Below are 24,416 nucleotides of genomic sequence, written 5' to 3' on the forward strand. Positions count from 1 at the left end.
CGTACTCACTAGTGTTCGAGGGCCCGCATCGGCCGAGACCTCGAGAGACCCTCTTTTACCTACGACAGTACTTTGACACTGTGCGACATTCAGAGGTACCTCAGAACTTTCAGTTCCTTTCATTTTCATCTTTGATTTGCTCTGTATATTTCCGATTTCTGATTGGTTTATGCATTTATCATCCGCAGATCACATGGCAGCCCTGGGCGTCCTTGGGTGATGGTCTCCGACTTCAGTATACCAGAGGGTCGGATATCTCCCAGTATAGGGTCCTGCTCGAAGGGCCGGTTGGCAGGGCATGGTTCCTGGGGGAACGCTTTCTGCGCCAGGTATGGGGATATCTTTCTCAGGATCCTCCCGCAGTACCCCCAGTCAGTATGCGGACCGCTGACAGGCTCTCTTACTCGGAGGTAGTCGGCGCCATGCTGGGTAGTGATGCTTTACTATATGTTGAGGAGGGGGACTACGCCACTTACCGTCACATATATTTGATGCCTCCATTAACGGGAGCTCGTACCCCGATGATGAGGCCTGCCGGTATGTCATCCTCGGGCCAGGCTCGGGCTCGGGCTGCAGACGCCCCTTCTACTAGCAGGGCTGGTACATCTAGAGGTGGGAGTAGACCGGTTCCTCCGATTCCGTCGACTTATCCTCATCCTGGATGGCCAGATATGCCGACTGAGTTGATGGCGTGGCAGTATGGGGCTATCTCTCCGACCCCGATCCCGCTAGAGCCTCCGATGCCCAGTGATCGATACGCCATTGATCCTGACTCACCGCTGGTATGCTCCACTGTTTTTCATTCATCGTTCAGATGTTTAGACATTCTTTTGTTCACTGATGATTATGAACTCATTTTTGCAGCCACCGCGAGGGTACATGGAGGAGGTGGTTGGACTGGTGGCCACACTCGAGGGCATGGTCCTGCGTAGGGAGGCACAGTTGTCTGTTGCGGGCATTCAGGTACCCTTCAGTTTTCTGGCATTTATCATACTTCTGATGACATGCTGATTTCTACTGCATCGATAGACTACTTGTGTAGAGCACATCTGACACACACCCCACTTGTACACTGTATTTACATGCACCCACTTCATGTAGCCTTTGCTTGTATCTGCATCTGATGTATATATTTGGACTGATGTATTTGAATTGAACTCTTTGTTTTCAGATGCCTTCATGGTCCGGTCAGCCGCAGGCCAGGCCATCTGGGCCTCCTTGGGGAGCTGGGCCATCTGGGCCTTTTCAGGAGGCGGGGCCATCTCGGCCTTCCCGAGGAGCCGGGCCATCTAGGCCTTTTCGAGGAGCTCGAGGAGGGTCTGTCCGCAGACGCAGGGCTCACGTTGTAGAGGTGGAGCCTGATGAGGAGGAGGAGGATGCTGAGGAGGAGGAGGAGGCTACCGATCGTCAGTCAGAGACATCTGCTGAGGAGGGGGGCTCCGGTTTTGGTTCGGGGAACAGAGGTGAGGCTGAGGGGGATCCTGAGGATGACAGCTCCGACTCAGATGATGATGATGGTGCAGAGGTTGTCCCGCAGAAGAGGATGAGGAGTGCTTCTCGTTCCCGTTCCCGAGGACATTGATGCTGCTATTTCCCGCTTTATTTTTCTTTTTGCTAGTAGTTTGTAGCACTTTGCACATTGTTAGGCAGTTTTATTTTCTTGTAAAACTTGTACCTTTGTTTGTTGTAAAGCATGATGAAATGAAATAGCTTTTGAAAAGGTGTTTGTATTTTGAACTTTTAGCATCGTGTCGCATCATTTATTTTGCACAAGAAAAGAAATTGAATGGGAGTGTGCATTGTGTAATCACCAAGTCAGGTAGTGAATCGACGCAACAAACTAAGCAACTCAACTTACTAAGATATAACGGAACCTTTAGCAAGTTTACAACTCGATAAACAAAATGCAACAACGCAAATAAACAAGACTTTAACAAAGATTGCTTAAACAGAGCGCAATGACTTAAAAACACGAAACACGTCCGCTCGAAAAACAACTCAAAAAGCAAAACAACAACTCGATAATCAAAACAACAACTCGATAATCAAAACTCAGCAATAACAGAGTGTTCTTCGGACGATCTGGGCACCGGAACGCATCCAAAACGGAGGGAGATGAAGGCCTTTGACTCTCCCGTTGCATGGAAATGCTTGAAACTTTCCCTCGAAGAGTAAAACAGGGCCAAGGGGATACACTGCAGCATTGCCTGTCATCTCTGGGAGCCGGCCGGCCATTTTTGTGGAGAGAGACAGCTGACCGGCCAGTTTTGTAAAAAGTAAATGGCTGGCCAGCCAGAAAAGGTGGCCGGCCGGCCACTTAGTCCTGCAGCCACCAGATTTTTGACACGTGTCCCCGTGAATAGTGTTTTTCCTTCTATAAAAGCCTCAACTTCGGGAACATTCATTTCATCTTAGTTTCAGACAAAGATGGAGGCGTTTCTCGCAGAAAATGTCACATCTTGGATCTCTTCTCTAGATGGCTCGGAAAAGCTGAATTTCCGGGGTTTCGGCTTGAATGCACTATTCACGCTGAGCCGTACTCCGCTACAGCTTCCTTTTCTCCATGCCGCGGCAAGGTTCTGGAATCCAGTGACGCACGTTTTTAGCTTCGGCGGCCAAGAGGTATGTCCCACTTTCGAAGATTTTCAGATTTTGATGGAGTCTGAATGCTCTGAAGTGATCTTGCCCCAGCTCCGTTTTGGCCATGCTCAGGCTTTAGGGCGGATGTGTGGGCTCACGGCGCACGACGCTCGATCTCTGATCTGCAGTGGGGAACTGGACATCCTCGGCTTGGTTCATCGTTTTTCCGACGCCGGTGACCGCAGCAACCATTATTGGCAGGGTTTCCGGCAACACGCCCTCTGCTTATGTTTGTTGTCTCACTTTCTGCTTTCCTCGGGTTTCGGCGGGGCTAGCATTCGCCTGATTGAAGTCGCCCAAGGTTTGAGAGAAGGAAAGAGCTGTATTGCCATGACCTTGGCCGAGACACTGATGGGTTTAGATTCTGTCTATCGCCGGGAGGCGACTAGGTTTGCTGGGAGTCCACTGCTGCTGCAGGTAATGTTTCCCACCCGACCTTTCATATATATTTGCTCACATCACTCGACCCTCAGGCTCGGTTTTTCCCACAAAACCCTTGTCTTACTTTTCTCTCATCGTACATCTCTCTGTTCTTTATTCTCTCATTTTCCATCCCTCCCCAGATATGGTTAATGGACAAGTTGCAGGTTGTGGACTCTTGCCCGGCCTATTCAGCTCGAGGCTATTTCTTTCGGCAGCGCCTAGTCAATGCTCTTGACGAAAGGTGGTGGTTCGATTGGATGTGCAATCTGTCCGCAGACGGCATTGCTTGGCGTTGTCCTTGGCTCAACCTCCCGGCAATGAGCTATAGTATGTCCCGGCTGATTGGGATCCAATTGGTTGGTCTAACCCATTGCGTATTTTATTTTCCGTTCCGGTTTCTGCGTCAGTTTGGTCATGATCAGACCTGCCCACCGGAGGGGATTGAGTACCCAACCGCTTTCCCGGTCCGGGGTGCACAGCTTGCACGATATGCCACAGCATGGAGGACTAGAGAGTTCCTGGCTCCTGCTTCCACTTTCAGTTGCACTTTGTCCGATGAGTGCTTGGATTGGCTCAATGAGGAGGCACAGGTTGGGCCTAGCTTGGCATCAGATGCTTCGTCCAGCTCTGGGAGGGGACGCAGAGATACTTGATTCAACTATGCCCCAAATTTATTGCTTTATTAGCATTTTCAAGTTTTCTTTATGAATGTACTAAAAAAAGCAGCCTCGATTGTATGCAAGAGCGGGAGAACTCTATTTTGAAATCAATGAAATTGAAAGTTGTGGTACTGAAAATTTTCCGCTTTTGTTCCAAAAATGGTCTTAGTCGTAAAAAGATTAATTTGAACAAAGTCAACTTTTATCAAAACTTTTCAAAACTATTTTCGATGTGGATCAGAACTGGACACGCCGAAAATCTGTCACTGAGATGCACAACCCCAGATCCCTGCAACTGGAAAGTTGCCCCTAGTCTGAAAAACAATGCGGCACTGCAAAGCAACGGAAAGTTGCCCCTTGTCTGAGTAACTTTGCACCGTCGCGGCAACGGAAAGTTGCCCCTAGTTTGAACAGCACTGTACCGGAGATCACGATAAATGCTGATGGATAAAGATGACTGAGATGATCAAAATGGACAGAGTTGATCGGGGAAAAGTTTATGACTGAACTTCAAGGTGAAGTTGCCTACGTATCCCAAAGATGGGAATCAAGCCTTACGTAGTTCAGGCTCGGGTTCACTCGAGTATTTTCACTCTCCTTTTGCGCTCTAACTTTTGCCAAGGCCGCCCTTTGCGGGTTTTCAACCTTGCGAGCTCAGTTTTTATATTTTCTAATTTTTTTGTGCTCTGACTTTTGCCTAGGTCGCCCTTTCGGGTTTTCGGCCTAGCGAGCCTCTCAAGGATAGTATTTCTTCAACTTGTCCATATTGATCGGTTGTGAGAACTCCAAGCCATCTAGATCCATCAGAACCACAGCTCCACCTGACCAGATAGCTTTGATGATGTAAGGACCAGTCCAATTAGGTTTGAACTTGCCCCTTGGGTCGTGGATGGGAGCTCGGTTGTCTTTGAGCACCAAATCCCCTTCCTTCAGATTCCTGGACTTAACCTTCTTGGTGAAAGCCCGGGCAATTCTGCGTTGATAGCCTTGGATGTGGTACAGTGCTTTCAGTCTTCTCTCATCAAAGAGCATGAGTTCTTCGAATCTGCTTTGCTGCCAATCTGCTTCGGCTATCTGGCATTCAGCCAATACTCGTAACGACGGAACCTCAATCTCGATGGGTAGAACAGCCTCCATTCCATAGACCAATGAATACGGAGTCGCTCCAGTAGAAGTTCTGATTGAAGTCCTGTAGCCCCACAGAGCAAATGGCAGCTTATCTGGCCAATCCCGATAGGTTCCCACCATCTTCTGCAGTATATGCTTGATATTCTTGTTGGCGGCCTCAACCGCTCCGTTGGTCTGCGGCCGGTATGTAGATGACTTATGGAAAGCCACATTGTATTTCTCCAACAAGTCTTTCACTTCTTTCTTGAAGTGGGAACCATTATCTGAAATTACCTCGTTTGGCACTCCGTAGCGACAGATGATGTTGTTTCTGATGAACTTTGCGACGTGCGACGCCTTCAACACCGCGTATGATTGGGCCTCGACCCACTTTGTGAAATAATCTATCGCTACTAGGATAAACTCATGCCCGTTTGACCCTTTCGGGGTAACAGCTCCGATCACATCAATTCCCCAGACTGAAAAAGGCCATGGCGAAGTCATGTTGTACAGTTTTGACGGCGGGATGTTCATGCGGTTTGCATGAATTTGACACTTGTGGCATCGCCGAACAAAACTAATACAATCCTCCTCCATGGTTGACCAGTAGTAGCCCTGTCTGAGGATCTTTCTGGCCAGCATTACTCCATTCATATGTGCACCGCACTCCCCCCCATGGATGGCTTCCATCAGGCGTTTCGACTCTTCAGTTTCTACACAGAGCTTATGCATTCCCAGATGCCCCCTTTTGTATAGCTTTCCCCCGCAGATAACGAACTGAGCAGCCATTCTTCTGACGGCCCTCTTATCCTTGGCATTTGCCCCTAGTGGATACGTCTCCTTTTCCAAGAAGTTCCAGATGTCGTAATACCAGGGGTTGCCGTCTTGAACCTCATCTATGGCGGAAATCGACTCGTATGCTGGCGCAAACTTCTGATCAATAATGACTGGACGCATCCGGACTCCGGACGGGATGTCTATCATAGAAGATAGAGTTGCTAGTGAATCTGTAAACCTGTTGTTCTCTCTTACGAGGTGGGTGAAATTTAGCTTCTCAAACCGAGGAATTAACAGATCCAAGGTTTGGTGGTAAATTATCATCCTTTCCTCCCTGACTTTCCAGTCTCCTTTTGCTTGAGACACAACAAGGTTCGAGTCCCCAATAACGTCCAACCGTCTTGCCCCTAGTTCCAGGGCTGCTTCCAAGCCAGCAATACATGCCTCATACTCTGCTTCATTGTTGGAAACTTTGAATCGGAGTTTGAATGCTAGGGGGATACGGGAATCGTCAGGCGCTATCAGCAACACCCCTATCCCATACCCATACTGGTTTGACGCTCCGTCAAAGTACATCGTCCAAGTTTCATCTTCGACGTGCAGAATGGCTTCATCTGGGAATAGATACTCAACCGCTTCATCCCCCTCAACCGGGTGGTCGGCAAGGAACTTCGCTACCGCTCTACCTTTTACTGTCTTGCGCGTTACATACTTCAAATCAAATTCGGAGAGCAACAGCAGCCATCGAGCTAGCCTACCCGTAAGTGCTGGTTTCTCGAAAAGATATTTGATGGGATCCAAACGCGAAACCAACATTACAAAGTGAGCTAACAGGTAGTGCCGCAGCTTCCTGGTTGCCCATACCAAGGCCAAACAAGCCTTCTCCAGCGGTGTATAACGGGTCTCGTAATCCAGCATCTTTTTGCTCACATAGTATATGGCCCTTTCCACTTTGTCTTCTGACTCCTGCGCGAGCATGCAGCCCATGGTAGTCTCAGTTACCGAAAGGTACAGTATCAACGGTCTCCCTGGCTCTGGCGGTGACAACACGGGCGGGTTCTGTAGATACTCTTTGATCTGCTTAAAAGCTGCTTGACATCGGCCGTCCCACTGGAATTTTTTTCCTTTCTTCAGGAGACCAAAAAGTGGTTCACAAGTCAAGGGTAATTTAGAAATAAACCGTCTTATGAATTGCACTTTACCTAGAAAGCCTCGCACCTCCTTTTCAGTCCTTGGTGGTGGCATTTCTAAGATGGCCTTGATTTTGGAAGAGTCAACCTCGATGTCCCTTTGTGTAATCAGAAACCCTAGAATCTTCCCTGCTGTAACACCAAACGTGCATTTCTGGGGATTCAGTCGCAGCCGAAACTCTTTGATCCTTTGAAATAATTTTTGTAAGGCGGTGTAGTGGCCCTCTCTATCTTTGGACTTGACAATCATGTCGTCCACATACACCTCGACCTCTTTATGGATCATATCATGCAATATTGTAGTTGCTGCCCGTTGATACGTAGCTCCAGCATTTTTCAACCTGAATGGCATCACTCTATAACAATATGTACCCCACGGGGTAGTGAACGCAGTCTTCTCCCGGTCTTCGGGTGCCATCACTATCTGATTATAGCCTGAGAAACCATCCATAAATGAAAGCAAGGCGTGTCCTGCCGTGAAATCCACCAATTCATCAATGTGTGGCAAGGGAAAGTCGTCCTTCGGACTGGCCCTGTTCAAATCTCTGAAGTCTACACAGACCCGAATTCTGCCATCCTTCTTTGGCACCGGAACAATGTTGGCCAACCAAGTTGGGTATTCAGATACCAGCAGGAACCCTGCGTCAATTTGCTTGGTGACCTCTTCCTTAAATTTGAGAGCCCAGTCCGGGCGAATCCTTCTGAGTTTCTGTTTGACAGGGCGGGCCTCGGGATCAAGAGGGATCCGGTGCTGTACAATCTCAGGATCGATTCCAGGCATGTCTTCGTAGGACCACGCGAAAACATCTTTGAAATCTTTTAATAAAGCGACTAAGCGCTCGCGTTCCTCGGAAGACAACGTGGACCCGATCTGGACCAGCCGCGGGTCCTTCTCAGTACCAACATTCACAGTAGTGATTTCATCCATTAAAGGTTTAACAAATCTTTCCTGCTCTTGATCAATTAATCGTTGCAAAACTGGGGGAATTTCTTCCTCGTTATTTTCATCAAAATTTTGAAAATCCTGATTTAAGCAATAAATCAAAGGCACAGAAAAATACTCAGAAACCACATCCGTATCATTCTCATTAAATATTTCCAAGCCGTCAGATTCCTCTGTTACAACAGACTCAAAAGAAAATGAAAAAGACGACCTAGACAGGACTGTGGCATCCGGGTTATCACCCCCAGGAATACCGGACTCAGACTCAGTCGAGCTGGAATCTGATTCCGACGCAGAAGATTCGGTAGAATCAGATTCCGGCTCACTACCTGACCCGGTGCTGCTAGATAAAAAGCCTTCTTCATATTGCCAGATGAGAGAAGGTGCAATAGATGCATCCAAGATCGGCGCTGGAAAGCCCGCAGCTATTTCATCTCCAATCATAGAAACCGAAGAGTTATCCCCCAAGCACTCTTGGTCGATCGGAGGATCTGATAGTAGACTCGCCAGTGCTACCCCCATTTCAAGCTCTGTACTCTCAGGCTCCACTGTTTCACATTGCTCAACCTCAGTTGGTGGGTCTGTCTGCGCTTCGGCAACGTCATCCCCAGATAATTGTATGTCGAAGAAGATTTCAAAACCAGGCACGCGCTTCCTCTCCGCGTTTAGCCATGGCTCCGGGAAGCCGCAGAATGGAAAATCTTCCCCCTCCCGGACAAAGCGTCCGTTTAGGGTACCCCAGATGGGCCTATGCATTAACTCAAATGGCTTCCCGGCCTTCTTTGCTCTGGCCCTTCCGGCCATTTCTTTTCCTTTCCTTACCCAGTCTTCTTTGGTGGGCAGATAACCCAGTCCAAAGGCGTGAGGGTTGTGTGGCACTTCGGCTAACACTGAGACGCCCTTCCGGCCACTTCTCCCTAATCCCATCCCGGGGGTATGTTTTAGCTTGTTCATGAGGTAGATAGATTGAGCACTAACATACATACCCTCATTTACAGCCATGACATTCTGCACCACTTGAGCCTCGGCCAAAGTGAACCCCGATAAAAACACATCCTCCGTGCCGTGCTCGATCTCCAAGACAGGTGTGGACACTTCCGGCAGCGGATGGATTGATGAATTCCCAAAAACGATCGCTACCCCTTTCCCGTGAGGGTACTTTAGCATCTGATGTAGAGTGGAAGAGACTGCTTTGACCTGGTGCAACCACGGTCGCCCCAAAAGTAGGTTAAAGGTTGCGGGAACGTCCAAGATATGAAATTCGATGCTGTGTTGTCCTGGACCAACCTTGGTTTGAATTTTAACAGTCCCCATCACTTCTCTGCTGGTATTGTCATATGCTCTGATCACTTGGGTAGTTGGGACGAAGTCCGCGGGTTTTAACCCGATTGCATATGCCGTTCTGGTCGGGCAGACATTAATTGCAGACCCGGTATCAACAAGTACCACCGGTATCCACTTATCTCTACATTCCACAGAAATATAGAGAGGTTTGTTATGACTTGTGCCCTCAGGCGGTAGTTCCTTGTCCGAAAAGGTTAATGCCGGGGAACCTCCTCCCGGAAAAACCAGCCCAACCAGCTGTTCAGGCGTGGTATCTATGGAGAGTTTGGACTTGTCCATAGCAGATAGGACAGCTTCCCTATGTACTCGTGATGCCATTAGCAGTCCCCAGATGGAGATGTCTGCTTGTATCCTTTTTAACTGTTTCAGGACAGCTTCCTCTTCAATCTGCTTCTCCTTCTGTCTCTCTGCTTCTCTGTCTTTCCCGGATGCCTCGGGTTGGTCTAGGTGTGGGGGCTTGAAGTACCGCCCACTTCTTGTCATGTGATCCACTTCATCAAGATACCAAGTATCATCCGGCTGGCCACTTCCCCAGTCTTCATCGGTGTGGGCAAGACACAAGTCGTCATCTTCCCACCACATTCCGCTGGCAGCCAACAGACACCTGTCTGGCTCCGGTCCACTCGCACTCTCAGTGCTCTCTGTCCATATGCTCGCAGCATTGTCTGTCTTCGTGCACACAGCACTTTCAGTCCCCTCAGGGCCCTTTGCCTTTCTGGCTCTCTCAGCAGCCTCAAACTTTTCTTGTTCCAACTGCATCAGTACAGCTGGTTGTTTAACAATTCCTGTATCTACAATGCCCATGTCTTGAGCGGAATTCTTAACACCGGCGCTCTCCGGTGATACAATTTGACTTTCGGCCATTCCGGCCACAGCTGATATCTCTGCCCCTGCCGGGCTCTGTTCTGGTTGGGCTTCCCCCACTACATCTGGTTGATCCTCAAGCCATCCAGTGGCCTCCGCCGATTCCTCATTGTCGAACCAGTTGATTGACGAATCCCCTGGTTCTTGGTCATTGAAAAATTGTAAGTTGGCAAAGTCCTCCTCTACGACTGTCAGATCATCTGCCCATAGCCCAGATCCATCCCCTCGGATCATGCACAGTTCTCCTGTCTCGGGAAATTCTACACTTAGCCCAATTCGGCTCGTTGATAGGATGTACTTGCTTGGATCATAGGCTCCCCTAGCAAAACTCTGCCCAGTCCCAGATTCAGCAATCTCATTCTCCTCCAAAATCTGCCCTGCCCTGTCTTCGACGGTCACCACCATCGGTTCTGGTTGGGTTTTGGAGATGTCCACCATGCACAAGAAATCAGTGCAATCGGGGAGGAGCACCTCCGGCTTGGGTAGGTGGGTGGGCGTAATATAGATGCTAGGATCGTAGGATGCGACCCCAGTTTGGATAAAGTTGATTCTATTGGGAGGAGGAGCTTGGTTATGTGGTGGGAGAGGGTTGGTTGTGACATTGGGTTTATCAGGAGGCGCGATCACCTGTTTGTCAATAAGATCTTGGATCTCATGACGCAATCTGTAACAACGGTCGGTGTCGTGACCGTGTTGTTGGTGGTAAGCGCAGTACTTTGACGGGTCATAAGAGGAGGGGAGTGGATTCGGTAATGGCTTTGGCTCCAGGGGTTTTAAATGATTTTTTCTGATCAATATTCCCAGAACCTTGGTCAGGGGCATATATAGTGGGGTAAAGGTTCTTTGGCCTCGCGGTTGGAATCTGTTGGTTTGTGTGTTGCTTCCGGACGCGCCGGAGAAGGGTGTAGCGGTCATGGGCCTTGGAGGGGGAGGGGGAGTGGTGGTGACCATACTAACTTCCGAGGCTCTCGTATTTGCAGCGCCACTCGGGCCCGCGTTGTTGTTACGGTTGAAAGTCCTCCTCGGTTGTTCCCTGTCGTGGTCAAACAGACCTTGTTTCATTGCGTCTTCGATTTGCACCCCCATATCATGTAAATCTGCGAAAGTAGGGAAGGGGACTACAATCATCCTCTGCATCAACTTGGGGTGGAGATTGCGCACAATCATCCGGATTTGATCTTTGTCAGTGGGCCTTAGAGTCATCGTTGACGCCTTTGCCCTCCATCGGATCACAAAGTCCGAGAAAGATTCCTTGGGCTCTTGCCTTGTCGTTTCAAGATCACGAGTTGTGATCTCGATCTGAGTGTTGTACGAATATTGCGCGACAAAGGCCTCAGCCATTTCATCCCAATTCTTTTTCACTTCATCTTGTAATTTTGCGTACCAATGGGAGGCCACACCCGACAGGGTTCGGCCGAATAGTGAGAGCTTCTGTGGTCGTGTTAGGCCCATTGGCCGCAAGACATCTGCAAACAGTCGGATATGGACCATGGGGTCGCCGGTCCCGTCAAAGCGGTCGATTTGTGGCATTTTGAACCTATCGGGGAGTGTTACGGCCTCCTCGGTATATCCATCTTCGATATCCGGCATAGCCTTGACCCCTTGGGATTTCTTGAAGAGTTTCTCCAGTTTGCTCAATTTCAGAGCTGTATGATCAACCTCGACCTCGAATGGAGAGTCCGGGTGATTGGGTGTATGGACCTTGGACAGTTGTGGTGGAATTGGGGGCGGAGCTGGCCCCGTTGGAAGACTCGTGTTCTCTTGTAAGTTTTGGATGGTTGGCACAGTATTCTGGATGTTTGGAGGAGCGTTCTGAACAGCAGGTGTCTGTTCAGGTAATGGAGCCCCTGCCGGAGGAGGAATTTGTTGTGAAGCAGATGCCTCACTCTGCTGTTGCAGTCTAGTAATCAGTTCGGCCTGTTGGGCCATGATTGCGGCCTGCTGTTTGGAGAACTCCGCTTGACGGGCGGCATCATCGTGCATCTGTCTCATGCTCTCCTGCATTTGGCGCATTAGGGCCTCCATCCCTGATGTATGTTGCTGATCCATCTGTCTAACTGGTATGTCTATTTCTATAGCAGTAATTGAGACCTCAGTCCTACAGTCCTCTGATGAAGTAATCCACTGTTCTGACAATCGCTGTTCTGACACACTGCGCTTCCTCGGCTTTCTTCTGGTAACGGGGGGTAGAGAATGGAACACTGGCTGTCCGTCGATTAGATCCTCAGATCGATGGAGTCGACGACCTCGTGTCCAAAGTGCTTGGGGAATGCCTGTTGGGTTGGAAGCAATTGTGCTAGAACTGACCTAGCAAAAGATAAATAAAGCGAAAAGGAAATAAATAAACAGATAAACGGACAGCATAACAGCTTAAAATAAAATGCATGACACACAGTCGGGCATAATCAACACACAGTCAATAAGCTGAATACACACTGTCCTCAAACACTGATTATTATCCCTGTATCACTGTCTCCTAAAACAGAATCTGATATCCGCAGATAACCAATTCTCAAATACTGGCTGATGCCCGCAAGCCTGATACCCATAATACTGAACTGATGCCCGCAGGCCTGATGCAGACGATACTGAACTGATGCCCGCAGGCCTGATGCTGAACTGATGCCCGCAGGCCTGATGCTGACAATACTGAACTGATGCCCGCAGGCCTGATACTCAAACTCATATACTGATACATGCATTCCTGTAGAGACGCACTCTAAAGCACATAACAGATAAGTGAGAGCCAAAACACCCCTATGTTGGGGGAGGGTTTCCCTGTCCTATTTTGTCAGGAGCTAGGGTTTTCACTACGCACGCAGCGGTTTCAAACAACCTATAAACGGGTAAGCAACCTGTCCTAATTTGGAATGGTCACTATGGATCCGAATATGCACTAGGTCGAATGGTCAAAGAGGGTGCCCCGGTAAAACCGGGGTTTGTGTTCCCATACTGGCAGAGCCCACAACCGGTCAGCCTTATGGTCATGCCTTGACAAGACAAGCCTCCGGCAAACCGTTCAGGAATAGCAGATGGCAAACACGGTGTCCTAGGCGCACCAATGCAAATGCAATGCAAAGAAACACACAAGTGTAGTAAAAAACAGATATCATGAGTTCGAGTCAAGTTCTCTAATTCCCCAGCAGAGTCGCCAGAAACTGTAGACGTCCCCGAACGCCCCGGGAGGGTTAGTCCCGTTCTGTTCATTTGGGGTCACTACAGCTCGGACTCTCAAATTTGTCACGGTTCTAAATTTGAACCAAAGAGTCCAAATCCGGCAAATCGTTTTGAGAAAAAAACAGATTTTGAAACAAGTGCCAAACATGGACTGCTTTGCCAGATACAGAGTCGCCACCTAAATATTTTATTTTGGGAAATTTAGGAAACCCTGACTCGGTGCCAAAAGGCCACGTGTCCGTCATCACCAAAGTTGCCTCGGCTCGGGAACTTGGGTACGATTGGGGAAGGTCACTTCGTGAGCACCCCCGCTCGCCCGGTCATAGACCGGCCTCTACTAACCATGATATCTATTTTTGAAAACATTGTATATTCTTATTCCGGTTATTAGCCTAGGTTACTATGTGATGCGCACAGCATACAAGTATAGACTGGATCGCCTGAATTGGAACAAAACATTTCATGTTTGTTTTTGAAAATGGTTTGCTACCCGCGGGTAGGCTTGAAACATTTTGATGATTTATTCCAATTCAGATAACCCAACCTTCACCCACAGGCATTCAGGCAGTTATATCACATAAGCATATAGCCTCATGGTAAGCATGCTATCATGGCATTCACTCACACGCATGCAAGGATGCTAAAGCATAAAGCTCACCGGTACTCCAGCCAAAACAGAAACTTCCATTAGAAATCATGCATGGTCCTAAATATACAGAAATGCCTAATGCAACACATGCAAAAATGCAACTATAGCAGGCTCGGCTATTCTAAGATGGCATATGTAATGCTACAACTATCATGTATTCAATTTGGAATTGAAAATACAATGCAGTTAGTATGATGCGCCGAGCCCGGTGCATGCAATACAGATGAATGATGCAAACATGCTGTCATACTGTATGCTAATTGAAATATGCCATAATCTAACCATCATAAGCGGATAAATAAAAGGGAGAAAGACGTGGGGTTGGAAGACATACATCACACTCACGCACGCTTATTACAGTTGTGCCCTCGCGCAAAGGGTCCGAATAAATAATACAGTCCAAATATTACAGTCCCGAATAAAAGAATATTACAGTCCAAAATATTACAAAATCCTAATTAATTAACAAATTAACTAAGAAAATAAATAAAATTGGCATGCAAGCCAGGGACTGCCTTGCTTCTGATGGATGATGCATGTCCGGGTTGTCTTGCGCGGAAATCCACCGGAATGCCCAAATTAGCCTCTGTTTACACCTGTTCTTGAAATGCGTGCCAAGCCCCAAAAAGTTGCTGATTCTTCGTTTTGCTGCAACAAAGAGCAGGAAAGGGGCATAGCAATGTATTTGCACAGATATATGCATGTCTCGATCCTCGTGCCACCAATCACGCATACCGAGGCATGATGGCCGAGGAGTCGAAATGTACAACTCAATATAGAATGAATGCACATGAAACTATAGCTAAAACCTAACTCCATCATGGATAATCCGGAGTGTCGGTGACTGGGGAATTGAGACACATTCCGTCACTCGGAGTACGGAATGTACCTCATTTCCCGTGCCCGGGCTAACTCCTATCCCGAACACGATGCAATATGTATGATATGCATGAAATGCAACTAAGATACAATCCTAACATACACAATGCTATGGAATGACATGCCTCGAAATGCGTGCACACAGGCACGCAAATCGAGAAAATGACAGAATGTGATCTAAGATACAACCTAGTATGCACAATGCTGGGAAAATGAGATGACTCGAAGTGCGTGCACACGGGCACGCAAACCGAGGCGATGGCATACGCAATGCAAATGACATGGAAATATGATATGGACTTACACTAACATGAGAGAGCCTCAGCCACACTCACATAGGATGCCGACGGATGAAAATGAAGCGCCTCGAAGTGCGTGCACACGGGCACGCAAATTGAGGCAATGGCATACGCAATGCAAATGACATGAAAACATGATATGGGCTTATACCAACATGAGTGAACCTCAGCCACACTCACATAGGATGCCGACGGATAAAAATGAAGTGCCTCGAAGTGCGTGCACACGGGCATGCAAACCAAGGCGATGGCAAAATGCGATGTAATGACATGGAAACATGATATGGGCTTATACCAACATGAGTGAGCCTCAGCCACACTCACATAGGATGCCGGCGGATAAAAATGAAGTGCCTCGAAGTGCGTGCACACGGGCACGCAAACCGAGGCGATGACAGAATGTGATGTAATGACCTGGAAACATGATATGGGCTTATACCAACATGAGTGAGCCTCAGCCACACTCACATAGGATGCCGACGGATAAAAATGAAGTGCCTCGAAGTGCGTGCACACGGGCACGCAAACCGAGGCGATGACAGAATGTGATGTAATGACATGGAAACATGATATGGGCTTATACCAACATGAGTGAGCCTCAGCCACACTCACATAGGATGCCGGCGGATAAAAATGAAGTGCCTCGAAGTGCGTGCACACGGGCACGCAAACCGAGGCGATGACAGAATGTGATGTAATGACATGGAAACATGATATGGGCTTATACCAACATGAGTGAGCCTCAGCCACACTCATATAGGATGCCGGTAGATGAAAATGAAGTGCCTCGAAGTGTGTGCACACGGGCACGCAAACCGAGGCGATAACAGAATGCGATGTAATGACATGGAATGGAAAGCAATCATTCTAACAAAATTTCAGCACTGAAATATGGGGGAAAACAGTCCCGAAATGAGGCGAAATGACACCAAATGCATGGAATTGTCCCGAAATGCGAATTTAGGCCCCCAAAATGGCCTATAGCTATGCAATGCATGCACAATATGGACATGTAATGTAAAGACAGAAGCTAGGGAGTCCCAAAAAAGGCACTTTCACAGTTATAAACATGGCCAAACAGCAAGCATAGGTAGGGCAAAAATGGCATGTAAGAATAGGGGCCAAAAGTGGGGTAATGAAGCAAGTGATATAAGAAAAATCCAAACCGAAAAATTTCCTTCTACAACATTGAAGAGGGACCAAAAATATGAATATTTGCAGAACTGTAAAATGGCTAAAATAGTATACAAACATGGTAGAAATGTGATGCAAAATGAGGCTCAAAAGTGGCTATAACATGAGGTATGCAAAATAATCACCAAACAGCCAAAGACCCTTAATAAAACATGTAGACTGGGCCAAAATAGGACTATTTCCAGAACTGTAAAATGGCCAAAAACAAAAGCATGGTAGGCTAACTAAACATGCAAGAATGGGGAATAAAAGAGAGATATAACATGAAGTAGCATATGGAGGTCCCAAACCATGAAAGGACCTAAATGAAACATGAAGAATGGACCAAAATAAGTACTTTTTCAGAACTGTAAAATGGCCAAAAACAAAAGCATGGTAGGCTGCCATTGCATGCAAGAATGGGGAATAAAAGAGGAGTATAGAGGTAGGTATAACATGGAAGTCCCAAATGGTGTTGAGCCCCTCTTCAATGTTGAAGAGGGGCTCAAAATAAGCCTAATATCAGTTTACAACATGCTCAAAAACAGATTACTCATGGACCAAAAATAGCATGCAAGATTATGACATATAAGAGGATCAATGAAGCAAGTGTATCATGGAGGGCTCAAACAGGGTTGAGCCCTTAATGAAGAATGAAAATGAGCTCAAAAGAAGGCCCTTTTCAGTTAGGGCCGGAGCTTGAAACAAAAAGCATGGATGACTTGCAAAAGATCCAAGAAAAGGGCCAAAAAGGGGAAATTGCAACTTACCCTTGAAGACCAATTCTTTTGTTGCTTCTTGGGCCAAATTTGTTGCCTCTTAGCTGCTGAAATTCCTCTCCTTGCTCTTGGAATGGAGTGGTGGTGGTAGAGCTTGGTGTTGTAGTATAAATGGTGGTGTAGGACTTGGAGCTTTTTAGGAAAATGAGAGAGATAGAGATGGAGTTGTGTATGGAAGCTTGAAGGTGAAGTTTTCTAACCCTAACATATGATATAGAATGCTTGTTATATAGGCCAAAAAGGGGGTGCAAAGGTGGGGGAAAAGGAGACAAACTTTCCCCCACAAAATATCCCCCGGATAAAGATCTTTTCTGGGGGATAAAGCTCCACAGCTGTAAAGTGCACAGTGCCAAGAGCTCGACCGGCCTGTTACTTTTGCTCCAGGTGGCCGGCCGGCCACACCCCCTAGCCGGCCGGCTAGGGGTCAAAAGGGTCAAGAAGATTTAGTGGCCGGCCACCACATGATAGTGTCCTCCTATGTGTGTACAACACAACCCTGTGGTTCAAAGTTCAAGAATGTGGGTCCAAGGTGTTCAACATTAGCTCGGAAAGAGGGGGTCAAAAGGGTCAATTTGAATTACTGGCCGGCCACCTCTTTTTAGGGTCCTCTCATGTGTGTACATCACAAATATGTGGTTCAAAGTTCAAGAAAATGGGCCCAAGGGGTTCAACATTAGCTCGGAAAGAGGGGGTCAAAAGGGTCAATTTGAATTACTGGCCGGCCACCTCTTTTTAGGGTCCTCTCATGTGTGTACATCACAAATATGTGGTTCAAAGTTCGAGAAAATGGGCCTAAGGTGTTCAACATTAGCCCGGAAGTGCGAAAAACGGGCGCCGGAGGGCGTCGGAGGATGTATAACTGGTTGCTGCAAAAATTACTGGCTTCCCACCCTTCAGTGACCTCCCCAGTGATAAAACAGAGGTACCTGCCAAAAATGGACGAAAACCGTTGCAAAATGAATGCTCGGGGGCCAAAACACGCAGTTTGGGGTCCCGAAAATGGGCTGTTAAGCACCGAAAGTGGCATTCGGCCACGAAGTGGGTTTCTCAGACCTCAGTGTCCCTCAAAAGGGAGAAAATAGGAAGTATGCCAAAATTTAGAGCAAACGGAGATGGTTAAGCGGTCCCGAACCGAGGCACACGGCCAACGGTCCCGAAAAACCGGAAACCGGACTCCGAAATGGGCAAAATGGCCTGTGGCCACAAAATGTAGCGTACGGCCACTGAGAAATGGTCCAGGGGACCTCTCCCTCCCCTCAGGAAAAGAAATAGAGAAAACCGAGTCTGGTTCGCAAACCGAGGCAAGGCACAAAAGAGGGTTCGGAAGTCCGGAGGCAGGGCTCGCAGCCGCGACTCTGAGACTTCTGAACAAGCACAACATGCAATATCACCGAGTGCTCAACTGGTGACGTCTGAGTCTCAAGGTCGGTCAAAAATGGGGTGTCTACAGTTGCCCCTCTTTGACAGAACTCAAAAGTCATAAGTGACGGGAGTGAATGTCAAAGCCCAGAGACGACCCATTTTTGACAAGGCCGAAGACTTAGACAAACATACAAAGTAAGCAGAGATGTGCCCGCAGGCAGGGGCAAAATGCAAATGATATGCAAAGAGCCGGAGGTAACCCAATGATCATGCAAATGTAGCAAGCTGTAATGAAGCAAGTATTCGCAAATAGATGCAACAGTTTTAAGCAAGAATGCAAAGCAACAACTACATTTCATGCAGTTAAGAATGCGGAGGATTATTCAATCCCCGCCACGTCTCACACGGAGAAGATACGATACCTGCGCGATTCGTCTGGTCGCACCAGCCTCAATTTGAACCGTACATACAATATCGTGCCTGCAAAAGAGAGAAATTGCAACAAGTACAATATGCTACCAACATGTATTTAACGTGATTCCGAAAGTTTGACACACGCAGTGCCGGTGAGTGAATGCATCGCGATGCAAGAGTGGAACATGCGTGACAACGTATGCTCAAACATAGAGGTATGCCAATGTCAGGAAATGTGCATAAAAATGCAAGTATGCTCATGAGAATGCAAGATAATGTGCATGATAGTATAAAATGAGCATGAATCAGGGTGCCCGTTTGTCATGAAACAATGAGTATGGAAACGCGTGTTTCGGCGGAGGCAACTCGATCGCGGCCTCCGATCCGCTTCTTGGAAGGGCTACAATTCATTCAAAAAGGATACACTTTGATTTCGATGAATGATGATGAGACATATGTCAGAACTTGAAGCTGAAGTCCCGGCGGAGCTATTTCGCGACCAGAAGTGTACTTTTCTTGAACTTTTTCAGGTCCCGGGAACTCCGATCTTCCTCAAAATTTGCAGAGAGCTAGGTGAACATGTGGGGGACATGGCCGGCCGTTTATCTTCCCAAGGGGAGGTGGCCAACCGGTTTTCCATAAAGTAAATGGCTGGCCGGCCATTTCTCCAAAAAGCAGATAGCTGGCCGGCTAGAAAAGAGGGCCGGCCGGCCATATGCCCAAATCCGGGGGCTTTTTGGTCTTTTCACCTCCTTTCTTTCATGCTTCTTCAACCAAGACCTTGAGCCTATATAAGGCAGCTGAGGCCTCTCCCTTTCTTGCCTCCTACAACATTTTCTTCTCCAGATCTGAGTTTCATACGCGTTTTCCAACGCCCCGTGCAAATTGTTTTCGCAAAAACATTCAGTTTTAAGCACTTTTGAAGCGATTAAATTCCGACTTCGGAGCTTCTTTTTGCATTTTCGCCACTTGAGGTAAGTTTGTCTCAATATTTGGAAGATTTTCTCGGGAGTTGACTTTTGTTGACTTTTATTTCCCGAGAGTTGACTTTTGTTGACTTTTTCTAATTTCGGCTCATTTTCGCTCATTTTTGCTCCTTTTGCAGATCTTCTGAAAATGGCGGGTAATTCTCCCCACGGCGGAGGTTTTCCAGGTGCCGGAGATGATTTTGATCCCATGACTCTACCCCCGAGGACCCGACCTTTTATTCCCGGGAGGTACCGTCCGCCAGCACACGTCCTCCCTCGTGCTGTCTTCCGTCACTTTACTAGCTTTGACGAGCGAGCACCCAGGGATCTGCTTCTCCGAGAGCCGGAGCATCACCTTTCTCATGAGGCCCGAGAGGTATTTACTTCATTTTCTGTATTTTTCGTACATTTCGCACCTTTGCCATGCTTGAACACGCAGTTTAGCTTATGACATAGTACTTTGCTTGCATCCTGAACATGTAGTTTCAACACTCGAATTTCTGAACACTCGGCTCATTAATTAATTGCGAACACACAGTCCACATTAGAACACACGGCTCAAACCCTGATTTGTCGAACACACAGCCCGAATTCGAAAGTGAACACACAGCCCACACTTTACATTTTTTGAACACACAGCCAGATTAGATAGTGAACACGTAGCCCACACTAGTTGAAATTTGAACACGCTGCCCAAACTTTAAATTTTCTGAACACGCAGCCCAGATTAGAGTAGTGAACACGCAGCCCACACTAGTTGAAATTTGAACACGCTGCCCAAACTTTAAATTTTCTGAACACGCAGCCCAGATTAGAGTAGTGAACACGCAGCCCACGCTAGTTGAAATTTGAACACGCAGCCCAAACTTTAAATTTTCTGAACACGCAGCCCAGATTAGAGTAGTGAACACGCAGCCCACGCTAGTTGAAAGTTGAACACGCAGCCCAAACTTCAAATTTTCTGAACACGCAGCCCAGATTAAATAGTGAACACGCAGCCCACACTGATAGAAAGTTGAACACGCAGCCCAAACTTCAAATTTTCTGAACACGCAGCCCAGATTAAATAGTGAACACGCAGCCCACACTGATAGAAAGTTGAACACGCAGCCCAAACTTTAAATTTTCTGAACACGCAGCCCAGATTAAATAGTGAACACGCAGCCCACGCTAGTTGAAATTTGGACACGCAGCCCAAACTTCAAATTTTCTGAACACGCAGCCCAGATTAAATAGTGAACACGCAGCCCACACTGATAGAAAGTTGAACACGCAGCCCAATCTTTATATTCTCTGAACACGCAGCCCAGATTAAATAGTGAACACGCAGCCCACACTGATAGAAAGTTGAACACGCAGCCCAAACTTTAAATTTTCTGAACACGCAGCCCAGATTAAATTTGCATGTAGCTTATTTCACTTCATCGGCATACAGCCCATTTCATTCCATTGGCACGCAGCCCATTTCATCTCATTGGCACACAGCCCATTCATTTTGTACTGACACATGTATTCATTCTGAATGCAGGTTACTTCTCGCAGCGTACGGGGGTATGGCTCCACTGCCGCGCGGGATTGGTACGCCGAGCTCCCGGAGGGTGTCCGGGATTTGGTTGACTTGGCAGGGTTCGGGCCCTTCTGCGTCGGGTTGTCTCGTTGCTCCGCCAGGAGGACTTTGATGGCAGCCTTGGTAGAGAGATGGTGGGACACCACCAACTCCTTTCATTTCTCTGCCACTGGAGACATGACCATGACGCCCCTAGACTTCGCTGTGTTGACTGGCTTAGACATAGGAGGTTGGGCCATCCCCTACGATGAGGATATGGGCGAGTGGGAGGCCGCTTGGATGTATCTGTTGGGGGCTCGCCCGCCCGTTGACAGGGTTTCTGGGAGAGTCTGATACACTTGGTTCTCTTCCCATTTTCGGCGGGCGGAGATGGTGCCCGAGACCCCTGAGGAGACGGAGCAGTACGCCCGCGGCTTCTTGATGTTCCTCTTCGGGACTACCCTGTTCGCCGATAGAGGGAACACAGTCGGGTTATACCTGTTGAGCGCTCTGGTTGACCTATCACAGGTCCATCGATATGACTGGGGTGGCGCCGGCCTGGCTACCCTTTACTTTTATATGAGCGCGACCTCCCGCGGGCGGGGCGATTTACTTGGCAGCTACTGGAGAGCCTGGGAGGTACTTTTCTATCCCCTTGATTTACATTTCTGTTCTTCATTACTTGTACATTGCACACACAGCGCACTTTTACAGTCTGTACTTTGCTCTCAGCATTTCGTACTTACATTCTGCACTGCTTTTCTCAGCTATGGGTCTATGTATACTTCCCATCATTAGCCCCAGGGTTGGAGGTGGCAGCCCCTCCCATGACCCCGTACTCACTAGTGTTCGAGGGCCCGCATCGGCCGAGACCTCGAGAGACCCTCTTTTACCTACGACAGTACTTTGACACTGTGCGACATTCAGAGGTACCTCAGAACTTTCAGTTCCTTTCATTTTCATCTTTGATTTGCTCTGTATATTTCCGATTTCTGATTGGTTTATGCATTTATCATCCGCAGATCACATGGCAGCCCTGGGCGTCCTTGGGTGATGGTCTCCGACTTCAGTATACCAGAGGGTCGGATATCTCCCAGTATAGGGTCCTGCTCGAAGGGCCGGTTGGCAGGGCATGGTTCCTGGGGGAACGCTTTCTGCGCCAGGTATGGGGATATCTTTCTCAGGATCCTCCCGCAGTACCCCCAGTCAGTATGCGGACCGCTGACAGGCTCTCTTACTCGGAGGTAGTCGGCGCCATGCTGGGTAGTGATGCTTTACTATATGTTGAGGAGGGGGACTACGCCACTTACCGTCACATATATTTGATGCCTCCATTAACGGGAGCTCGTACCCCGATGATGAGGCCTGCCGGTATGTCATCCTCGGGCCAGGCTCGGGCTCGGGCTGCAGACGCCCCTTCTACTAGCAGGGCTGGTACATCTAGAGGTGGGAGTAGACCGGTTCCTCCGATTCCGTCGACTTATCCTCATCCTGGATGGCCAGATATGCCGACTGAGTTGATGGCGTGGCAGTATGGGGCTATCTCTCCGACCCCGATCCCGCTAGAGCCTCCGATGCCCAGTGATCGATACGCCATTGATCCTGACTCACCGCTGGTATGCTCCACTGTTTTTCATTCATCGTTCAGATGTTTAGACATTCTTTTGTTCACTGATGATTATGAACTCATTTTTGCAGCCACCGCGAGGGTACATGGAGGAGGTGGTTGGACTGGTGGCCACACTCGAGGGCATGGTCCTGCGTAGGGAGGCACAGTTGTCTGTTGCGGGCATTCAGGTACCCTTCAGTTTTCTGGCATTTATCATACTTCTGATGACATGCTGATTTCTACTGCATCGATAGACTACTTGTGTAGAGCACATCTGACACACACCCCACTTGTACACTGTATTTACATGCACCCACTTCATGTAGCCTTTGCTTGTATCTGCATCTGATGTATATATTTGGACTGATGTATTTGAATTGAACTCTTTGTTTTCAGATGCCTTCATGGTCCGGTCAGCCGCAGGCCAGGCCATCTGGGCCTCCTTGGGGAGCTGGGCCATCTGGGCCTTTTTAGGAGGCGGGGCCATCTCGGCCTTCCCGAGGAGCCGGGCCATCTAGGCCTTTTCGAGGAGCTCGAGGAGGGTCTGTCCGCAGACGCAGGGCTCACGTTGTAGAGGTGGAGCCTGATGAGGAGGAGGAGGATGCTGAGGAGGAGGAGGAGGCTACCGATCGTTAGTCAGAGACATCTGCTGAGGAGGGGGGCTCCGGTTTTGGTTCGGGGAACAGAGGTGAGGCTGAGGGGGATCCTGAGGATGACAGCTCCGACTCAGATGATGATGATGGTGCAGAGGTTGTCCCGCAGAAGAGGATGAGGAGTGCTTCTCGTTCCCGTTCCCGAGGACATTGATGCTGCTATTTCCCGCTTTATTTTTCTTTTTGCTAGTAGTTTGTAGCACTTTGCACATTGTTAGGCAGTTTTATTTTCTTGTAAAACTTGTACCTTTGTTTGTTGTAAAGCATGATGAAATGAAATAGCTTTTGAAAAGGTGTTTGTATTTTGAACTTTTAGCATCGTGTCGCATCATTTATTTTGCACAAGAAAAGAAATTGAATGGGAGTGTGCATTGTGTAATCACCAAGTCAGGTAGTGAACCGACGCAACAAACTAAGCAACTCAACTTACTAAGATATAACGGAACCTTTAGCAAGTTTACAACTCGATAAACAAAATGCAACAACGCAAATAAACAAGACTTTAACAAAGATTGCTTAAACAGAGCGCAATGACTTAAAAACACGAAACACGTCCGCTCGAAAAACAACTCAAAAAGCAAAACAACAACTCGATAATCAAAACAACAACTCGATAATCAAAACTCAGCAATAACAGAGTGTTCTTCGGACGATCTGGGCACCGGAACGCATCCAAAACGGAGGGAGATGAAGGCCTTTGACTCTCCCGTTGCATGGAAATGCTTGAAACTTTCCCTCGAAGAGTAAAACAGGGCCAAGGGGATACACTGCAGCATTGCCTGTCATCTCTGGGAGCCGGCCGGCCATTTTTGTGGAGAGAGACAGCTGACCGGCCAGTTTTGTAAAAAGTAAATGGCTGGCCAGCCAGAAAAGGTGGCCGGCCGGCCACTTAGTCCTGCAGCCACCAGATTTTTGACACGTGTCCCCGTGAATAGTGTTTTTCCTTCTATAAAAGCCTCAA

General features: G+C 48.0%; 2 protein-coding genes across 2 annotated transcripts; both read left to right on the forward strand.

The window, feature by feature from the left end:
- Positions 1 to 422: 422 nt before the first annotated feature.
- LOC145791566 (uncharacterized) lies at positions 423 to 1,582 on the forward strand. Its single transcript, XM_082871929.1, has 3 exons — positions 423 to 782; positions 865 to 963; positions 1,172 to 1,582. Exons 1-3 carry the CDS (start codon positions 423 to 425, stop codon positions 1,580 to 1,582), a joined length of 870 nt encoding a protein of 289 aa, XP_082728055.1.
- Positions 1,583 to 22,449: 20,867 nt separating this feature from the next.
- On the forward strand, positions 22,450 to 23,276 carry LOC145791567 (uncharacterized). The gene is made up of 3 exons (XM_082871930.1): positions 22,450 to 22,809; positions 22,892 to 22,990; positions 23,199 to 23,276. Exons 1-3 carry the CDS (start codon positions 22,450 to 22,452, stop codon positions 23,274 to 23,276), a joined length of 537 nt encoding a protein of 178 aa, XP_082728056.1.
- Positions 23,277 to 24,416: the final 1,140 nt, after the last annotated feature.

Source organism: Camellia sinensis, chromosome 5 (assembly GCF_055761805.1).
Source record: "Camellia sinensis isolate YWXY chromosome 5, ASM5576180v1, whole genome shotgun sequence".
In the NCBI taxonomy this organism is placed as follows: Eukaryota; Viridiplantae; Streptophyta; class Magnoliopsida; order Ericales; family Theaceae; genus Camellia; species Camellia sinensis.